General features: G+C 27.4%; 2 protein-coding genes and 1 long non-coding RNA gene across 11 annotated transcripts in view; 2 read left to right on the top strand and 1 right to left on the bottom strand.

Moving 5' to 3' along the window:
- The first annotated feature begins 1287 nt into the window (after positions 1-1287).
- Positions 1288-15845, top strand: LOC105830360 (N-acetylglucosamine-6-phosphate deacetylase). 7 transcript variants are annotated; one of them, XR_004964984.1, is made up of 9 exons: positions 1288-1779; positions 3813-4087; positions 5696-5825; positions 7086-7174; positions 7641-7785; positions 8393-8569; positions 9575-9788; positions 14912-14987; positions 15078-15845. XR_004964984.1 is itself a non-coding variant. In XM_036293558.1 (8 exons), the coding sequence occupies exons 1-7, from the start codon at positions 1569-1571 to the stop codon at positions 9778-9780; spliced, it is 1233 nt and encodes a 410-aa protein (XP_036149451.1). In that variant the 5' UTR covers positions 1288-1568; the 3' UTR covers positions 9781-9788; positions 15078-15845. The 7 variants fall into 7 exon arrangements, 5 of the variants coding, with proteins under 5 accessions (XP_036149451.1, XP_036149449.1, XP_036149450.1 ...); XR_004964983.1 differs by having other exon boundaries at positions 9575-9796; XM_036293558.1 differs by lacking the exon at positions 14912-14987.
- Positions 13191-21251, bottom strand: part of LOC105840127 (leucine-rich repeat extensin-like protein 5) — a 25193-nt gene continuing 17132 nt past the window's right edge. The window contains exons 10-22 of one of the 3 annotated variants that reach the window (XM_036293551.1): positions 20665-20781; positions 19749-19847; positions 19574-19672; positions 19412-19510; positions 19223-19321; positions 18886-18984; positions 18713-18811; positions 18483-18584; positions 18271-18372; positions 15986-16084; positions 15100-15204; positions 14446-14705; positions 13191-13372 (exon numbers count right to left, since the gene is read on the bottom strand). In XM_036293551.1, coding sequence (XP_036149444.1) covers positions 13289-13372; positions 14446-14705; positions 15100-15204; positions 15986-16084; positions 18271-18372; positions 18483-18584; positions 18713-18811; positions 18886-18984; positions 19223-19321; positions 19412-19510; positions 19574-19672; positions 19749-19847; positions 20665-20781 — 1463 coding nt within the window. In that variant the 3' untranslated portion in view covers positions 13191-13288. The remainder of the gene's footprint in view (positions 13373-14445; positions 14706-15099; positions 15205-15985; positions 16085-18270; positions 18373-18482; positions 18585-18712; positions 18812-18885; positions 18985-19222; positions 19322-19411; positions 19511-19573; positions 19673-19748; positions 19848-20664; positions 20782-21251) is intronic. The other 2 variants (XM_036293552.1, XM_036293553.1) reach the window with 2 other exon arrangements.
- On the top strand, positions 18555-18891 carry LOC114254678. The gene is made up of 2 exons (XR_003626001.2): positions 18555-18696; positions 18780-18891. It is a non-coding gene; the product is annotated as an uncharacterized LOC114254678 (long non-coding RNA).

Here is a 21251-nt window from a genome sequence, read left to right as displayed (position 1 = left end):
GATTCTTGAATTCATTTGCAAGAAAACGTATGCGCAAATACCCGCTCTAACAGAAAAGTTGCAAGTTTATTGGTTAAAAGCCATACAATAGCCAATAAATTTTCAACTTTTCTGTAAGAACAGAATTTGCGAATACGTTTCTCTTGCAAATAAATTCAAGAATCGAGCCTCTGGGGCTCGATTTTTGAAGTTATTTGCAAGAGAAACGTATACGCAAGTACTCGCTCTAACAGAAAGTTGTAAGTTTATTGGTTAATAGCCATACGATAGCCAATAAATTTCCGACTTTTCTGTAAGATCAGAATTTGCGAATACGTTTCTCTTGCGAATGAATTCAAGAATAGAGCCCCTGGGGCCCGATTCTTGAAGTCATTCGCAAGAGAAACGTATACGCAAATACTCGCTCTAACAGAAAGTTGTAAGTTTATTGGTTAATAGCCATACGATAGCCAATAAATTTCTAACTTTTCTGTAAGAACAGAATTTGCGAATACGTTTCTCTTGCGAATAAATTCAAGAATAGAGCCCCTGGGGTCTATTACGGTTCTTAGGTGAGTTCACTCACTTTTCACATTTCCAGCACTGTCTCCACTGATTGGTGTATACTTTTAGAACTAACGATATACACCAATCACTGTAGCTCACTTTTCACATTTTCACAGTGAGTGATCTCACCTAAGAACTGTAATGCCCAGTCTACAATGAGTCGTTGGTCGTTGGTCGTAAGAAATTTAACCAATCACAGTTGATCTTAGAGAAGAATAACCGAACATAATTGGTTAAATTTCTTACGACCAACGACCAACGACTCATTGTAGACTGGGCATAATAGACCCCCCTATTGTAGATCCGGCCTAAGGCCAAAGCCAGAGAACGAGACGTAGGTGTCGCAGTCGTAGTCGTAGGGTAAGGGCCACCGCACAAACTCTTCCATAACGCGTTACGTTACGTTAAGTACTCCATACGAACCTAAGTTGTACTTAAAATTTAACTTAAATCAACGCACAAAGAAATCCTTAACGTAAGTTCTTAAGTTCTTACGTTAAGGATTTCTTTGTGCGTTGATTTAAGTTAAATTTTAAGTACAACTTAGGTTCGTATGGAGTACTTAACGTAACGTAACGCGTTATGGAAAAGTTTGTGCGGTGGCCCTAAAGCGGGTCACACACACTTTCCGTAGAACGTAACAGTAAGGTTTTGACCAATCACGTACTTGATTTAGTCGCTTACTGTTACGGTCGCCCAATCCAACATGTCGAAATCTTACTGTTACGTTCTACGGAAAGTGTGTGTGACCAGCTTTAGGCAGAGAAAAACGTAAGTCGTAATATACTACTAGAGTCTAGAATAGTATACTACGATATGTACGACTTACATTACATACTACGACTACGACTACGATACCTACGTCTCGTTCTCTGCCTTCGGCCTAACTCCGACGTTGTTAAATCCGACGTGTAAACGTAGTCATTGATAACCTTTGATAATGCTTTGGATATGCTGATAAGGCTCTTAATTATAAAATTACAGTGATTTGAAGTCATTCCCTGTACATGTGACTGTTGAGTATGCTGCGAAACGACAAAAGAATTCTTAAGCGGTTCTCTAACTGTAGAATCCTGCGTGACAGCAGGATTCAGACAGAGGATTTATGGGTGCGAGATGGAAAGATCGTGAATCCGGAGAAAATCTTCTATGACGAGAAGATCAAGCCAGATGTTATGATAGACTGCGGCGGCGCTTTGATCTCGCCGGGATATATAGACGTGCAAATTAATGGTATTTAATCAAATCCTTGAACGGTATATCTTATTGCGGCTTTCAATATCGTTTATTAAAAGCCGCAATAAGATGTAACGTTACTGTCACAATATCTTAACTCGAAAAACAAAGTTTGAATTGAATTTTAATTTTTAATATTATTTTTAATATTATCTTTAAATGCAATTTTTGTATTACAATTGATTGTAAAGTAATAAAAGTATCATTGAAATGTGTGTACTTGTAATAGAATCGTACTTGGATTTTAAATTGATAAATAAATATATCTATTAAATCTTTGTCTTATTGAATGAATGATTCTACAATATACTACAAATAATGGATACTGAAAAGATTAACAACCTTATATCCCCTCCTCACAAAATACTAATTTTATGATTTTATAAATGAATAGATGATTTAATATATCTATATTTCAGAAGTTTGAAAATGAATGTAAAGTTTGATGCAAAATATATAGATTTTAAAACAATACAAAATTATAGATACAAAAATATTTAATTAAACAACAAGTAAGTTTATTAAAATTATTGTTTTACATTTTCAATATTTAACCTTTTAATTACACACATCTTTATCCATTTTTAAATTACATATAGGTGTGAATTTGCATCATGCAACTTTGACAATTCCTAACTTATATTAAAGCTAATCAATTTTTTTTAATTGATAGTAAACTTGACAAATAATTCTGATTTTATGAAACATTATTGAATGAGTAAAAAATTGAATAAGCTAAGATAATTTGAGTTGAGAAGACACCTACATGGAATGTTGGGAGATTTAGGTTTAAATCCTAACTGCAATATTATTTTTTGCAATAAATTATTTACAGTTTTGTGGGAGGGAGAGAGGTAGATATTGTTGAACATCAATATTAAATTACTTGTCAACTTAATTTATGAAATTACACTGACTTTATGTAATGATTATATTTCAAAACTGACAAAAATGCAGTGCGTAATTTATATGGAGATTGTAAGATTCATCAAAATTATTATTAAACACCAAGATTTTTTGCAATATTACTGCAAGACTGACATTTGTAATTCTTATATATATATGTACTTGACAATTTGGTCAACCTTGTTTAGATAGAAAAATGATAGCACATTGTGCTCAACATGCTGTCATATATTAAGATAATATTACTTTAAAGATGCATACAGATGCATGCGCATATGTTTAGGACTAAAAAGTAATAATTTTTTAATTATTTTGTTAATAATTCATATATGATAAATTGGAAATAAAATCCTTGAATGTAAAGTTTGATACAAAATATAGATTATAAAACAACAGAAAATTATATAGATAAAAAATATTTTATTAAATACAAAAAACTCAAGACTGCATAAAATGTCTTATTCATAAATAGTGTTTTACATTTACAAGATTTTATCGTAAATTTTGCTTTGCAAAAATCTCGGATTGGTTCGTGACTAATATGTTTCAGTGTGATATTGAGAATAAAATCATAAAATTTTATATGCTTTTGAATCCAATAACAATTAACAGAAGAAGTGAATTTTTTTAATGCGAATGCTTATTGCGATTGAATGTGAAGAATTCAGAAGATATTCAGAAGATATTCAATTGAATATCTTTTGAATATCTTCTGTATTCTTCTGAATTCTGCTTTTTAACAAAATGTTAATATTTTTTAATTCTTTTTAATCCGACGTTTTATACAGAGGAGTTATAAAATTAATGTTGTAGATTTTCTAGTATCTAATAAAAAATTAATTATATATTTTTAAATAAATAGATAATTTAACATTTGTATTTGTTTGTCAGAAATTTAAGAATTTTTGAATGTAAAGTTTAAGAAAAAATACAGATTTATAAAACAGAAGATTTATTATCATTACAAAAATATTTTATTAAGTACAAAAATCCAAGCAAATTGCTAAAATTAATATTGTAGATTTTTAGTATGTAATAAGTTTTGCAATATATTCTATGGTTTTAATTATATTTTATGATTTTACAAATAAATAAATGAATCAACATCTGTATTTGTTTGTCAGGAGGATTTGGCATAGATTTCTCATACAACATTGACAATGTTGAAGAAGGCATTGCCAAAGTAGCAAAAGGATTGTTGGCACATGGAGTAACATCATTTTGTCCTACATTGGTTACATCTCCCATTGAAGTGTATCACAAAATTTTACCGAAAATAAAGAAACAAAATGGAGGTAGCCATGGTGCTAGTGTATTAGGTCTTCATTTAGAAGGGCCATTTATTAGTCCAAACAAGAAGGGTGCCCATCCTGAGCATTATATTAGAAAATTTGATCAGGTAATAATTATTTATTCTGAGTAAATTTTTAAAGAGATTTTTTGGTTTAAAGAAATAGAGGGGTATTACATTACTTTTTACTTTATCTTTTAATAAACAATTTTTTCATTGCCATCTTTAAATTAATAAAATATAAAAATAATATTTAAGCAACAATGGTAATTTTAGACTTAAATCTTTTACGGCTATTGACGTTATTTTCAATAGAAAGGGCTTCCGGACGTAACGCATCCTGGTACAGCGTTGCCCCCGTCGTTTCGCAAACGTTGCAGTTTGAATTATCAAGGCTTCGAGCTCCGATACAGCATCGGAGCTTTTAGCCTTGAAGATTCAAACTGCAACGTTTGCGAAACGTCGGCGCAACGCTGTATTAGGACGCGACATGTATCCGGAAGCCGTTTCTATTGAGCAATAATGATAATTTATTATTTAAAAATATTTTCTTTATAATATTAATAATTATATGTACAACAAAAAAAGAATTGTTTATAATAATGATTCAAATGTAGTAACAAACGTTTTTATAAGTAATATAACGTCATATTTAAAAAGAATTGTTTAATTCATGCATATTCTATATTCTTATATGAAAATAATTTTGTGAAACTTTATTTTGTAATTTTAAAATGTTCTTTAAACTCTATTTTTTCTTATGAATTTTTCTTATAATTTTTTAAAATTCTTATATGTTATACGATTAAATTATTTACAACTTTTCTTCTTAAAATATGCAAGATGCAATTTTAAAAAGTTATATTTTAAGTTTAAAGAAACCTATACAATGAAAAAATAAAAAAAAAGAATATCTATAATACTATAATACTATAATAATATTTTTAAAATTTGATTAAAATACTTAACCTTATATTATGTGAAAAGACATTGGAAAATTTTCTTAAGGGAGTTTCTCTGCTCAGGCCTGGCATAACAAATTGCATAAGGACTCAAGTAAAAAGAAATACTCAACCATTTTGTTGCCCTTTATTTTGCTGTATATGATCTAAAGTATAATAGTGAATATGAAAATTAATAATAGTTATTATAATAGTAAATATGAAAAAAAATCGCTTATAAAGTACTACTTTCATTACTGAAATAATTTTTTTTTTTAATTGAGAATAATCATTTTTTATTATTATACCACCTTTAAATAACTAAATACAACAATTTGAAATTTATGTTATATCACTAGCACACATTCACCACACTTACATGCTGTACTGCTTCGATTATTGTAAACTTTTTTTATCCTCAATTATTTCATTTAAACGAGCAAGTGCATTGTTTCAAAAATTTAACATTACTTTTCTGGACAGCTAAGATGTATCATTGTAAAGTTTTACTGACATCTGTTCATTACTTCTATACGTTTAATACGACAATAAAAACCCAAAAATTGTGAAAATTCATCAATTCCTATAAGAGCCTATGTAAATAAAATATTTAATATCTAAATAACTAGCTAGTTTAGCTTTCTAAAATTTTGACAGTCAATTTATACTACTAATTTGAACTTTTTTTTACAAAGTTTTATGAAAATCTGTTTAATTTAATTTAGCAGCAGAATTCACTGAAAATATTCAATATTTGACATATATTTCCTACTAGGGATTTAAATCAGTTATTGATATGTATGGTGAACTGGACAATGTGTGCATGCTCACATTAGCACCCGAAATTTCAAATGCTATATCTGTTGTTGAAGAATTATGTAGAAGAAATATCAAAGTATCTCTTGGTAAGTTGAAGTTTTAACATCTCGATGATGACATACATCATGACATAATTAATTGTAACTGAAAATTTTTAGATAAAAACCAAATAAGTTTAAAGTTAAATTTTTAGAAAACAAATTTTTGATCTTTAAATTATTTATTATATAAATATCTACACAATGTCCCAAAACATGTGGGTCAACGCTCGTAAAAAGGTAGAAGGGATTGAGATGAACATAAAAGTCTAATATTGCCTTGGGTTAGGTCTTGGGTTAGGTCCACCAATAATCGAGATATTAATTTTTTAAATTATGCGAATGAGAGTGCGCCGAGGGAAGAGCTCGATCCGCTTGTGAACCATAACACAGAAGAAAAAAATTTATCGTGAATGTATGATAAGCTTTTATTAATTTACTGTTCACAATTACGATAGAAATTAATTAGATTATTTGCAGATTCCATACGTTAATATCTGGATTATTGGTGGACCTAACCCAAGACAATATTGGACTTTTATGTTCATCTCGATCTCTTCTATCTTTTTACGAGCATTGACCCACATGTTTTGAGACACCCTGTATATAGATATGTTAATGTTTCCAGATATGTAATAGATATAACAATAAAGTTTTAAGATTTGATTAATATTTTGGAAATTTATTAAAAGAAATTATAGAATTTTTAGATTTATTTAGCGATTGTGGCGCAATGAGTCTGCTCTCTGTGCTGGAGACCTGGATTTGAATCCAAAACTTTAAATCAAATAAAAAATATCAGATTTTTATTTGATTGCTATTTTTTGAAAGACAATGAAAGAAACTGCTGAGAGTATCTTATCATGAACATCCCTCTAGTCAAACCGTTCAGAAGGTTTTAAAACTGTTATTACCTCTTATATCTGTGTAATTATAAAAACGCAAACCACAGAAATACGCTGAAGGGTCACACATTTCTGACAAGAAGTTGAACTGAAGTGAAATAAAGTGAAATTTGTTTGATTCTTGAAATTTTATATTTATTATTTATTTATATTTATATTTCCTGTTTTCTATTTTTTTGTCAGAACAAAAATAGTTCACAATGTTATGTTACTGATGACTAAAAAATGATTTAAGCTATAAAAATTTTTTTAAAAAGAAACTTATTTAGTTTTTGTGTGAAATTCTTCAATTGTAAAGTTTTTTTTATTTTAGAATTGCATATTTTAATTTGTGTGTGTGTGTGTATTACATTTCGCATATTTTTTAAAAATTTCTCTAACTTAATTATGTTTGATATTCTAGGACATTCTATAGCAAATTTAAATGAAGGAGAAGAAGCAGTTAAACATGGAGCATCGTTTATCACTCATCTATTCAATGCCATGTTGCCTGTAAGTTATAAAATATATGGATTTATAACATTTATTTAACAAAATAACTTTTATAACTTTTACGAGCATAAGAACAAGAATAATGGATTTTTATAGTATTTTAGATATTGAATACGATCTTATTTAATATAATTGTATTGTTGTGTTTAGGACGTCACAATTTTGAGAAATATATATGGTTAAGGTTGCGAAGAAAGATTATTTTAATGTATTTTGTCATAGTGGGTAACATTCATAGTCATTGACAGAATATTTTGCTACTTTAGTAATGTCTTTGTGAATTATTATTTAATAAAATTACTTTGCACTTGTAAATTCAGTGCTCTTATTGGTAATATTTCCTTATTATTATATATAATATTGATTGAATTTAATTCGTTGTTTTTTTATTTATTTTTATTAGTTATAGCATTTTCTATACTTTTATATTTATAATGTTTCTTTATATTCCTTATATTTTTTATAGTTTCATCATAGAGATCCAGGATTGGTTGGTCTCTTAACATCTGACCAAATTCCGTTTGGAAGAATCATTCATTTTGGTATAATTTCTGATGGGATTCATACTCATCCTGCAGCGTTACGAATTGCTCATAGAACGCATCCTAAAGGTTCATAGATTATGTATTTGTTCTCAAAAGTTTTAGCATATATGAGATTCTCTCGTCTTTCATGAAAAATTAAATATAAAATATAAAAGTCTTCAAAAATTTTTGAAAAAAGTTTATGCGAATCAAATACATTAGAACAAAGACTTTTCCTCTTCTTTTTTTAATAAACTTTTTAATTTAATTTTCAAGTTAAAAAATATTTTTAAGAGATCAATTTTTACACAAGAAGTTCGATATTATTGCGGGAAATTATTGCACCACTTTAAAAAAAGCATTTTAAAGCTTAGAAAGTTTACTTTAAAATATTTTATTATTTTTTATTTATTAATTTTTATCTATTAATATTTTTTATCAAATTATAAGTTATCCTGAGTAAAAAAGTGTTGAAAGAATATAAATTTTTAATTTTATGTAATTTAAGAATAAAAAATTATAGAGACGAAATTAAAAGCGGATTAAAAACTATTTTTCCTCTTTAAATATATTTTTGAAAACTTCTTTTTTATTTAGTTACTTAACTTTTCGTTTGATGTGAGAAAATCTCAAGCTAAATTTTTTAAGCAATAGCACTGTAAAAAATTTATAAAATTGAAATATAAAAATGTAGGTCTTGTACTTGTAACTGATGCAATATCAGCATTGGGTCTGGAGGAGGGAATTCATCAATTAGGACAATTTAAAATAGAAATACGTAAAAGTTGCGCCTATATCGCTGAAACAAATACTCTGTGTGGTAGTATGGCTGAGCTTTCCAAATGTGTAAGATACTTTAAAGAAGCTACAGGTAAATTATCTTAATAATGAAATAATCTTAAAACATTAATTAGTTAATTGAATTATGTAGCAATATATTAGGTGGATTGAAAATGACTGGAAATATTTTTAAATAAAGAATGTTGTTTTGTTAACATAATTATTTATTTATTTAGTAATATAAGTATTATTTCTTTAAAAAGCTAACTAATTTTGACTTTAACAGGACAATGTTTTATCACGTGTAGCAAAACAGATGCAAAAGTTAAAGAATTAGAATGAAAAATATTCATAGCTTCTCTGGTAGCTTCAGTAGTTTTTGAAATTATATTAATCAACTTAGAAAAAAAGTTTTGTTTTTAAATTTACAAGCTAATAAATATTTGATCACAAAATTTATAGATATTTATTAAATATGTGTAAGTATATATATTAAATTTATAGATATTTATTTTAAATATGTATAAGTAGAATGTATAAAAGTACAGAAAGATATATGCAACAGCTTTTTCTTTTAAATTTCTTAAAATAAATAATTTGTTTACACTTTAAAAACTAAAATATACTTTTAAAGTAAATTTCGTCACTAATCAACTTTAGATAATCTTCAATAGTCGTTTCAACGTTTGTTCATATATGTGTGTGCCATATATAATTTAATAAAAAAAATTCATTGTATTTATTTCATCAGACTGTTATTTTTTCTGATCATTGGAGCACTTTTTATTTTAGGACATAGAAAATCTTTGCAAGAGTAAGTAATATTTAAATCAATTAAGTCACATTTTTCAAAGTTAGTTTCTTTGAAACATAAAACATAAAGGAATTCAAAAATTAATAAATAAGTGGACAAACAGAAAATGATGATAATTATATATGAACAAATAATAAATTATATTAACAAAACTACAAATTGTGTATGTGTGTATTTTTACTTTAGAAATGACATTACTTTTTTATTACCCTAATACTTATATTTGATGTTTTGGATATTTGTTCAATGTATAATACTTGGCAATGTAATTACTTGATACAGGTTGCACAGTAGTTGAAGCTTTAGAAGCAGCGACTTTACATCCTGCACAAACCCTAGGCATCGATTCTTACAAAGGCGTTCTAAATTTTGGAGCCGATGCTGATTTTATATTACTCGATAAGAAACTTGAATTATTGTCGACATGGATTTCGGGAGAGTGTGTTTATGAAAAAAATACTGGCAGTGTAAAGCAATTTGATGTGTGAACGAACAGGTATTCTAGTATGTATTCAAATCTACTTACTGTATTCCGGATAGTAACACATCTGTATTATTACTAGTATGTTGCTCGAAATTATATTATGTGTTATCAGAATTGCTGCAATTAAATTTGCATTTGTTGGCGAATTAATGTTCTGACTATATGACAACTGCCGATAGCAACTTGCCAGCAACATGTTGACAATTAAAAAATCGTTATTATCTAAATTTTCAATGGTGTTGTCATATATTATGTTACTATAACACAGGCCTGCGAAATAGGAAACAACCTAACAAAAACAAGAACCGGAGGAATGACTTTTTACGTAATTTTTGACGCTGAATTTGAATCAGAATTGCTCTAGTATGTTAGGATTTTGAGATATTTAAAGACAAAAATTCCGTTTTTAGGCATTTTTGAGAACTTATATAAGGCATATAAGTTATATATGTACATATATATATATATATATATATATATATATATATATATATAAAATATGTATAAATTGTTAAAGCGCATTATAGAAACACGTCCAAAGGCTTAATAAATCCTATTTCCGTTGATGGTTAAGACATTGGGTTAACTCCATAATCTTCATAAAAAAGCAGAAAATATTAAAAAACCTAATAAGATATCGGACAATATCGCAAGACATTTTAAATTTTATTAAGTTATCAGCATCGCAAAATATCACATTGCGCGATTTTGCTTAGAGACGCTCTGTTATCTGGGATAAAACAATTGCGCATTTTATGACTGATAAGGAAATACTGCAAATTCGAACTCTTCAATGTATGTACTCTGTTGATGTACTTTTGTCGATATGTAGAGTAACTCAATAGATGAAGAACTGTATGTGTTATTCACGCGCGTGCGCGGATGTATGTGAGTGAGTGAGTGAGAGAACAGACAGAAAATGTGTGTTAATAGAAAAATTTTTGTTTTTTAATTGTATTCTTGATTTAATTTTGAGACGATTTTTTCTTTTCAAAAACATGCTAATATGTGCACGTGCATGTGTAGCTATTGATTAATACTAAGTGCTCTGCGTAAATGCCTGTATCTGACAGTGAGTTGTACCTCTGTCTGTCTTTTATATCTAAGCAAGGTTTGGTAGTATACTAGTTAAAAAATTAATAACTTCTAATTTAATTTAGTTAATTTTAAATGATTTAATTTTTAACTTTAACTAAGTTATTTTTGAAACGTATAAACTTTAACTTACCAACTTTTTTCCTAAATAAAAAATTTTATTTAGGAATATCTCAGGGCAAAAGAAAAAAATTATAAAATAAAAATACATTCCTGCAAAAAAACAATATTTTTTGTTACTTCATATAATTAATATTATAATTTAATTTACAAATAAAATATTAAATATATTTGATGATTGATACTGTAATTATGTTGGTAATCTGAATTAAAAAAAATTATATGGCTTTTTAATTTAATATAAATAAAGCTTCTCTAAATTAACTTTTACTTTAACTTGAGTTAAATTAATCTTAACGTAACTTTAACTGAGTTAGTATTTTATTTATGTAACTTTTAACTTTTTTAAATTGAATTAATTTTATAATCCATTAACTTTAATTTAGTTAAAAGAATATATTAACTTACCCAACCCTGTATCTAAGTAGAATGATAACTATTTTTCTTAGTAATTAAAAAAAACTGAGCTTTGAACAAAATTTTGGAAAAAAATTTGTTTTAAATTAAGTCAGAAATACGACATTTTAAGGATAAAAGATTGTTTTGAATCACCTTGTATGTAATAAACATTTTCATCATATAACTACATAATAAAGTAATATAGTATAAACAAATTAATTACTGTTAAATTAAAAAAATACTTTATTTTTTAATTATTATAATTAAAATTCTTAAAAGAAAAAATTGTTTTTATTAAAAATTTTTTTCAAAATTTTTGTTTATGTCACTTTATAGCCTTTAACTTACTATTAAGCTTTTATTATAAACATTTTTTTCTATCTTTCGTATTTTAAGTATTATACACAAAAATTGAAGTATTTTTTTGTTTTGAGTAAATTACTTTTTTAAAGAGCGAAAAGAGCACAAATAAAATATACAGATATATTTTTCATATATTGAGTTATTTTATATACCCACAAAAGTGCATCAATTTAAAAGTTCGAATTCGTGAATCTTGTTTCTTTGTGAATGTTGTATAAAATGATAGTGAGAGACTTGTTATAATAAAGGGTCTTATACCAGAGAATAGCTTTTTTACATTATACTGAAATTTTTGTACATTTGTACATTTATACTTATAGTATTTTACTCGACTAGGATAATTCCGGGAGAGATAAACCTTTTTTAGAATTGTGATATTTTTGTTAGTTATAACAATATTAATGAAAACATGATATCATTGTATTCTTATAATATATGTATATTGACAATATATAATATTATTGTTGTAAAAGATATATGAATAAATTTGTTTGAAAACAAAAATTATGTTAGTTAGGGCCATCTATTTTATCCATATCGAGTTAGATTTTTAAATGTATTAGTGAAAAGAACAAAGATAACATTCTAGGCTATTAAGTCTACCGAAAACTAATACATATTGATCAATATCTTTATTATCATCCTATCGCTATCCTTCGCAAAAGAATTCGGCCATTAGTTCACAATATACAAACCTCTGAAACTCTGAACTTTGCTGGATGGAGAATTAAAGCATCTGAATTAAGCTTTGACTAAAAATGAATTAAACTATGAAACATAAACTAAAATAATTCAAAGGTTGAAGAACAAAATTTCTGTTTTCAATAACATTGATGAAGATGGATGAAGAAAAAAAAATATAAGAAAAATATTTAAATACCACATAAAAGTAATAGTATTAGATTTTCTAAATAAAATTAAAATTTTTCATGCTAAACATATACTGTATTATTTTATTTGTTCTTACAGTAATTTTAATGTTTTTAAATTTCTTTGTTTTCTAATACAGTAACTTTGGCTAAGCACGCGCTCACACACACACACACACACACACACACACACACACACACACACACACACACACACACACACACACACACACACACACACACACACACACACACACACACACACACACACACACACACACACACACACACACACCCACACACACACACATTTTTCTTCAAAATCTTTTTTTTCAAAAACGTCTTAATATTAGGCGTTACGAATCAAAGTGCGAACAAGTGTTTATGAGAATATTAAAATATTTCATATCATATACGATATTATATTTGCAATGTGTTTTTGAATATGAAATTAAATTTCAAAATTTTTGCAAGTGATATAACATACACAAATATTTTCGTACAGCTCTTTTTTTCTGTGGGATTAGTAATAATTAATAAGCAAGGAAATAAAAAGAAAAAATAAAACTTGACTGTTCTTAAAATTCGTTAATCGATCATGGAATGTCAAGTCACAGAAAAGAAAGTATTTTAGTTGACAAATTACTATAGTCATTAATTGACGAATTAATAAACTGCGTCCTTCAAATTGCAAATGTATGGTGAATGTCTGATGCCAAATGTATGCGCAGGGGGAATGTCGAGAATCACCTGAAACACGATAATAATTATATTAATTAATTATATTAATTATCTTTTTATCATGTTATCAAGCGACGCAGTAGCGGCCAAGTAAAAAAATCGCCGTGTGATGCGAACTTCATTGCGTAAATATCGGTTAAGAAATAATTGATTTTACTATTTCCTCGATTCTTAAGGCCGGGCCAATTCGGCTGACTTTATAAAGTAATAACTCGATAATTATTACGAATATCAGAAAATGATAGCGCATATTTTTGTCTCTGATCCTTTTTACTTCTTCACGAGCACTAACTTGAGTGATTTTTAACAACCTGCATAATTATAGATATATGAAAATATTTTTACCGGATAATTTACTGGATAATGGTATAATATACATATACATGAAATGGATATACGAGGGTCGTTCAAGTCAAACCGGGACTTTTGAGTTTATGAAATAAAAGAATAAATATCAAAGAGTGGAAACTGCATTTATTTTTCGACATACCTGCTACATTTATACATTTATTCTAGCGTTTAACTAATGCCTGGAAAGCTTTGGCATAAAAAGATTTGTCGTTACGTCTGAACCATTTTAGGATAGCCTGCTTCACTTCGTAATCAGTGCTGAAATGATGACCTACGAGGAACTCCTTTAGGGTTCCAAACAGGTGAAAATCACTTTGAAAGGAGTTCCTCGAAGGTCATCATTTTAGCACTAATGACGAAGTGAAGCAGGCTGTTCTGGAATGGTTCAAACGTAATGACAAATCTTTCTATGCCAAAGCTTTCCAAGCATTAGTTAAATGCTGAGATAAATGTATAAATGTAGCAGGAGAGTATGTCAAAAAATAAATGCAGTTTCCACTTCTTGATATTTGTTCTTTTATTTTTTAATATGTTAACTCAAAAGTCCCAGTTTGACTTGAATAACCCTTGTATAAATATCTATATAAATATTATATATGTCATAAATGTCTTTTAAATATTTATGGATATCTCTCTAATCTATCAAGAATATTGGATGGGTATCTAATAGATATTATTCTATATGGATATAATTCGATATATTTTGTTTTATTTACGCGTTTTATTTATACCTTTTCTGGGCAATGTGCTCCAGGTCCTGGGATCTGTGAATGATCGTCAGGTAGTGGAAAACGTGCACTCATACTGTACGCCGGACTTTTCGCTCTAACCGCATCCGGTTTAATAGCCTCGTATGCGCCTGGTCCGGGTACAAGAACACGATCATCCGTGAAAATTTTCTGTCTACCGGATATTGAATAGGCGGGTGCCGCTTTTTTGTTGCTCTCTTTAGTTCCGCCGAGAGCGGAGGGGATGTTATAGATATTGGGTGCTGAAATTTGATCAACCTATTTTTTCAGAATTGAAAATATGCCATTCTTCGTTACATTATTTATAAACGACCACCATTTACGTCGTATTCTTTTTTAACGCATTTTTTAATATATAAAATATATATAAAATATTTGTAGGATATTTTCATATTTAATTTAAATTACATTTCTAATAAAAAATTTTATTTTATTAAATGTTTTACAGAGCGCAAATTGCGCGAATGTATTGTCAAAGAAACAATGAAAAGAAAACAAAATGATTAAATACATCTAACTACTGTGTGAGGAACTAATTATTGCATGCAATGCACGCGATTAAAAATACTATTTCGTAACATGCTTTCTAATATGTAATATCATATTTACCGTAGATCGAATTGATTAATTAGTTACCTGGAACACTGTTTGGTCTGCTCATGGGTGGTCTAAGGCCAAAAGTAAATTGCAATGCTTTTTCCAATAAAAGCATTGCCTTCTCTGGACTGTATTCACCCGGACCTGGAATATTAAACAAGACAAAAGATGAATTAGAAAATAAGTTGTAGATATTATTAATATATATATTGTATGCTTATGGGAACAAGAATACAAGCTACCGTGTTAAAAAGTTTAAGATATTCAGTCTGCTGACATCTGCCAATATTTTGTTAATTAAGATATTATTGAGTATTAATTTAATTTATTATATAATTTTGCAAGTGTAAACAATAGTATAAAAAATAGTGCAGATTTATAAGAGAACGCAACTAACGCTCTAAGGATATCTTTTAAGGCTATGATTATCAAGCTGTGATTATATAATAGTTGTGTTTAATTATAAATTATAAAAATATAAAATTGTTTTTGTTTTTTAAGATCGGTTTTGATAACTATTCGGCTGCAATATTTGACACGTGATTAGGATAAACAACAAAATAAAATGTAATAATTAATACTAAATTTTTGTAATATTGAAAAATAATATTTACTGAAAAATAATATTTATGTAAACGCGCACGTGCTCGCGCATAATGGTTTGTTGGAAAGTGATTTGATTCAAATATCAAAGCAATCGATAAAACTAATGCTTATTTTGAAGGTTTAGGGAAATTGTGTTTTTTATACAGATGGTATATAAAAAAAAGTTAGAATAAATATATTAAAAAGGGAACTAGTTAAAAAATAAAAAATTTTGCCCTGAATCATGCATTTTTTTCGATCGAGACTTTTTGAAATATTCTCGAATTTTAACGTAAAGAAGTATAATAATTAAAAACAACATTAGTGATATTAACATCACCTGGTATATTTTTCTTCTCATAGATCTCGGTTTTAACGCCAAAACTATATTGCGGCGATTTAGACATGTTTATATTCTCGGGACTATATGTACCAGGAGCTGTAAAATAAATTATAAAATGCTTCTGTATATTCTTGAAAAGTATTAATTGTGGTTATTATACAATATTATGCACAAGAGTGCTAGGCATTATACTAGTCACAGTACTAGAACACATATACATATATTTAAGAAAAACATAACATAAAATATTCATAAAATGTTCATTATAACACATATTTGTTACACATATTTATTACATATACTTATTAGAATACTTAAAAATAATTGAACAAAAATGTTAAAAGATCGAAGCATAGCTGATGGAGCATCTATTTTCAGTAACTATTTTATTTTTTCTATATTTTCTTAGGAATCACCAACTAATAGTAATATTCTAGATAATAACGCGAAAGATTTTTTTAATGCAAATATAAAAAAAAGAAGTCTATATCTCTTCTATAAATTTTTATATATGTGAATTAGGCTATATTCTGAGATTTTTTATTTTATAATGAAGAAATCTTATAAAATCTGAAAAACATTTAAAAGGTTTTGTTCAGAAATCTATTGTAAATTTAAACTTTAAAAAATTCTTGAAATGGAATTGGAGATAGTATTATTGTTATATGTCGATATGTTACTGGCAAATTATTAACTAAAGATGTCATCACATTGTGAAGGTATCAATTCGCGAACAAATGCAAACTTTAATGCTACTATCTTGCTATTAACTGCTAGTAATACATATTATACACTATTACCTGCATATTGCTTTAATATCAATATATTCGAAATTATTGGAAACAAATAAGGTAAGTTGTTAGCATCATAAATAATCATAAATTTGTGATTTTATTCGGGCACGTTTTGTTATTTAAGATAACATGTTATAATTTAACATTTAATAATATACAATATATGTATTATATGTATATTAAATTTATATCATTGAGTGAAATTATAATATTGATGTTATTTACAGATAGTTAGTATTTATTGGATTCTCACAAACATTATTAATCTTAATAATTATGTACAATTATTTCTTATGCAAATAGTGAGAAAAAGATTAAAGAATTATTTTACAATATGACATGCCTACTTTAGATTTGCATAATATGTGGCATTTTTTATATGATATATGATTTTACAATAAATTCCTCAAAAATCAGAAAATAATATTAATATTTTGTTTTTAACATTTAAATTTCTGGTCCAATTATTTAGTCCAATTATCGTTAGGTTTATGCAAAGGCTTTCTCCAAAACTAGAATAAGATTTATATTCTAAATATTAAGCTATTTTGGATTGTGCCTATTAGGTCTATCAAAATAATCAGAAATTAATATTTTTGTTCTAATTATTACATTTTCATTTTTTTGGTGAAAATTTCTCTCAAATATAATGTCTTATAATATTATCGAGAGAAGAAATTATCAAGAATTTCGAATATTTAGTTTATGAAGATTTTTGAACAACACCTTAAATATTTTTCAGATTTTATAAGTTTTTTTTAGAATCTCTAGAATGAGAAATCTCAGCATATAAGAGAATTTATATATATGAAAATTTCTAGAAAAGATGTAGATTTTTTAATTTTTTTTTATTTACACTGAAAGAAGAGTTTTTTTTTTAGATTCAAGCAAATAGTATGAATGCGGCAGAGTTCTATTTCTTGTAAAGGTTATATCGAATATAATAAAAAAAAATAGAATAAAATGCGTAGCAATGAGATTTCTCGACTATGTTTGAATGAAATGATGATAAAATAATGTTTTGAAGATAAGTTCGTAAAATTGAATTTTGAAATAAAAATAAATAAAGTGTTTTGACAGTAGAGTATTAAATATGTTAGCTTAAATACTTATGTTTAATAATTTATGAAAAATATTCAAATTTTAATCAGATTACTTTCTTAGTATTTTTGAAAGTATTTATTTTATACGAAATTATGAATAATTGTTAAATATAGTTATTTAACATAATTATTTATATAGAAAAAAATATTAAAATGTATATAAAAATTTTGAAAAATAATATAAAAAATTCTAAGAAAAATTGTTATTAGAGTTATAGATTTACATTAGACGATTATTATTTATTAGTTTTTATTTAATGCATACCATTATGGGACTTATGGAAGGATTTTCTATTACCAAAATTGAAATATGGTTTATATCCCAGATTAGATAACGATCACTAAAGAGGCATTATTAATCGACCGAGTTAATCCACACCGTTACCTGGTGTATTTCTAAGTTTATCCAAAGATTTCCTATTACCGAAACTGTAATAAGGTTTATGTTCCAGATTTAGAGCTTTTTCTGGAGTGTAATCGGCTGGGCCTACCAAAACCAATCAAAAAATTATGTCGTTTATCATTCGATTATCTTCACATATTAGCCCACTTAGAAAACGCTAAAGATGCAATGTTAGCCAAGTTAATCACCATTACCTGGTGTATCTTTAGGCTCATCCAAAGATTTTCTATCACCAAAACTGTAATAAGGTTTATGTTCCAGATTTAGAACTTTCTCTGGTTTGTAATCAGCGGGGCCTATAGGCGAGGCAATCAGAAATTAATATTGTCTATCGTTATTTATTAAATTCTATCTTTGCATGTTAATAGTATGTCAAAGAAATACATATTTTGGAAGAAATTAGTCAAGGTAATATAACATTTACCTGGATTATCGTTTAATTTTTCTGGCATCCTTTTTCCAGCCAAACTGTACTGTGGCCCCTTGTTCAGATTCACCTTTTCCGGACTGTATGTACCAGGTGCTATGACAAGAATAAACATCAAATATAAAAATGAATGATCAAATTTAAGTTTCAATAAAATACCTAAAACATACCAGGAATGTCATCAACTTTTGAAACAGATCCTTTACCAGTTAAACTATATTGTGGTCCTTTATCCAAATTTACTTTTTCCGGACTGTAAGTTCCAGGCGCTACAAAATAAAAGTATACGATAAGAGTCTTATTTCTTCTGCATCAAGACAGAATCAGAACAGAATAATTATCTGACGTATCACTGAGGATTTATTCGGTGTATGGCTAATCCCGAAACTGTATTGCGGCGTATTATCCAATTTTATTTTTTCCAGAGAATATTCTTCGCTGACAATCCGTATTAATAAAATGTATTTACAAATGATTTATTTTATTAGCTTTCCGATTTTTACATACCTGGCGTATCCACGGGTTTTACAGTAGGTCCTTTCCCAGTCAAACTGTATTGCGGCCCTTTATCCAAATTTACTTTCTCTGGACTGTAAGTACCTGGTGCTAGAAGATTGAAATAGATATATGCGCGGTAATTATAATAATTGTACCTATAATTTACTATGTTGTAAAATAATAATATTTATATATTACCTGGTGTATCATTAGATTTAACCGGAGCGTATTTAATGCCAAAACTATATTGTGGCGTATTATCTAATCTTACTTTTTCTGGAGAATATGTTACAGGCGCTAAAAATTATTTTATTATATTATTATATATACAAACGATTTACTTTGGCAGCTTTTACATACCTGGTGTATCCGCGGGCTTTTCAGTAGGTCCTTTGCCAGTTAAACTGTACTCTGGTCCTTTAGACAAATTTACTTTTTCCGGACTATATGTTCCAGGCGCTACAAATAGCAGACAAATATACAATAAATATATAATAGAGATTATATATTGCTATACTAATAGCGTCAATCATACCTGGCGTGTCATAGGGTTTCTCCAAAGGAGGTTTAATTCCGAAACTATATTGCGGCGTGGTATCCAATTTAACTTTTTCAGGACAATATGTTCCAGGTGCTAAAAATTACATGGTGCTACTTTAAATTCCGTGTTAATTTTTCAGAAAAATAAAATTGAAGGAAAAAAAACGAATTTTTTATTTCTGCCGAAAAAACTATTGTATTAATAAGATACTACTAAAGTGTTCTTAATTTTTTGGAAAAATAAAATTGAAAAAGCACTTTATTATTTTATTTTTTTTATATGCATAGAACATTGAAAAGTACGACTATGATAATGATAATTGCCTTTATTGAATTATTAGAATTCTATTTACTAGAAGTGACGGATCTATTTTACCAATTGAATGCTATACGTTTTGGACAAAATAATCGGTTTGTTGATTACACAAAATTGTAAATCCTTTTTTCTACACGATTGGATAAATTAATATAATTTTTTAACGAAATTAAATTAAAGCTACTGTTGTTAACAGCTTATAAAATTAATTTAGTTACGTTAAAAATTACATGAACAGAAACTAATTCAATTAAAAGTTACGTTAATATTTAATTAATTTAAGTTAAATTAAAAATTATTTCAGAAAATATTATTTATACTAAATCAGAAAATCGTAATCTTTTAAGTTAGATTTCTTAAAACGATTATGATATAAAATTTTATTTCTTTAATTAAGCAGATTGTGCTTTATACCATATTATTAATACAGTGCAAGTTTTGTTGTCCTTCAATTGAACTTGGAGAAATAAGGGTATGCTGCTTTAGAAGGCCTATGCAACATTTTTCTAAACATTTTGTAATTTGCACTTTGTGTTACAAATTACGATTTGCATATAAATAATTTATGCTTATATGAATCACAATTTTATTGTACCTGGTGTATCAGTAGGTTTCTCGGCTGATCCTTTGCCGCTCAAGCTATACTGAGGCCCTTTATTCAAGTTTACCTTTTCGGGACTATATGCACCGGGAGCTGAAACAGAAAGGCACACTGAACAAAAATATTTTTTCTCTATAACAAATCTTGGTAAAAAATTTTAATTATATTTTGATGAAATTATGACAAACTTAATGTTTCATTATATAAAATATATAAAATACATTAAATTTATTAAAACTTCAATAAATGTATAATAAAATTTTAGTAATATTTCGCTGAAAGATTATTTTCTACGTTTAATGAGAAACACAAATGATATATTTTAATAAGGAAATCAGTAAAAATGTAATTAAGTTTTAATAAAAAATTTTTAATACTACTTTTAAATGTAAGTAGTAGAAGAGCAAAGAGGGTCATTTCTTCTTTTTATAGTGATATGATTGTAACGATCGTATAGTATTTCTGCGATGTGCGCTTTTCATAATTTACACAAATATACGGGACCTATAATTAAATGTCGATTTCTTTTCCTGAACAAAAAATATTCTCGGTGGTTTGGATTGCCTTTCGAGAGGTAGCAA

This window comes from Monomorium pharaonis, chromosome 11 (assembly GCF_013373865.1).
Source record: "Monomorium pharaonis isolate MP-MQ-018 chromosome 11, ASM1337386v2, whole genome shotgun sequence".
In the NCBI taxonomy this organism is placed as follows: domain Eukaryota; kingdom Metazoa; phylum Arthropoda; class Insecta; order Hymenoptera; family Formicidae; genus Monomorium; species Monomorium pharaonis.
Note: the sequence above shows the minus strand (reverse complement) of the source record. Positions and strands in the feature narration are given on the sequence as shown.

Bases quoted from the DNA above. Each gene is read 5' to 3' on its own strand.
- LOC105830360 (XM_036293558.1), top strand. From the start codon at position 1,569: ATGCTGCGAAACGACAAAAGAATTCTTAAGCGGTTCTCTAACTGTAGA. The intron at 4,088-5,695 runs GTAATAATTATT...ATTTCCTACTAG, and splicing joins ATATTAGAAAATTTGATCAG to GGATTTAAATCAGTTATTGA. The intron at 5,826-7,085 runs GTAAGTTGAAGT...TTGATATTCTAG, and splicing joins AAATATCAAAGTATCTCTTG to GACATTCTATAGCAAATTTA.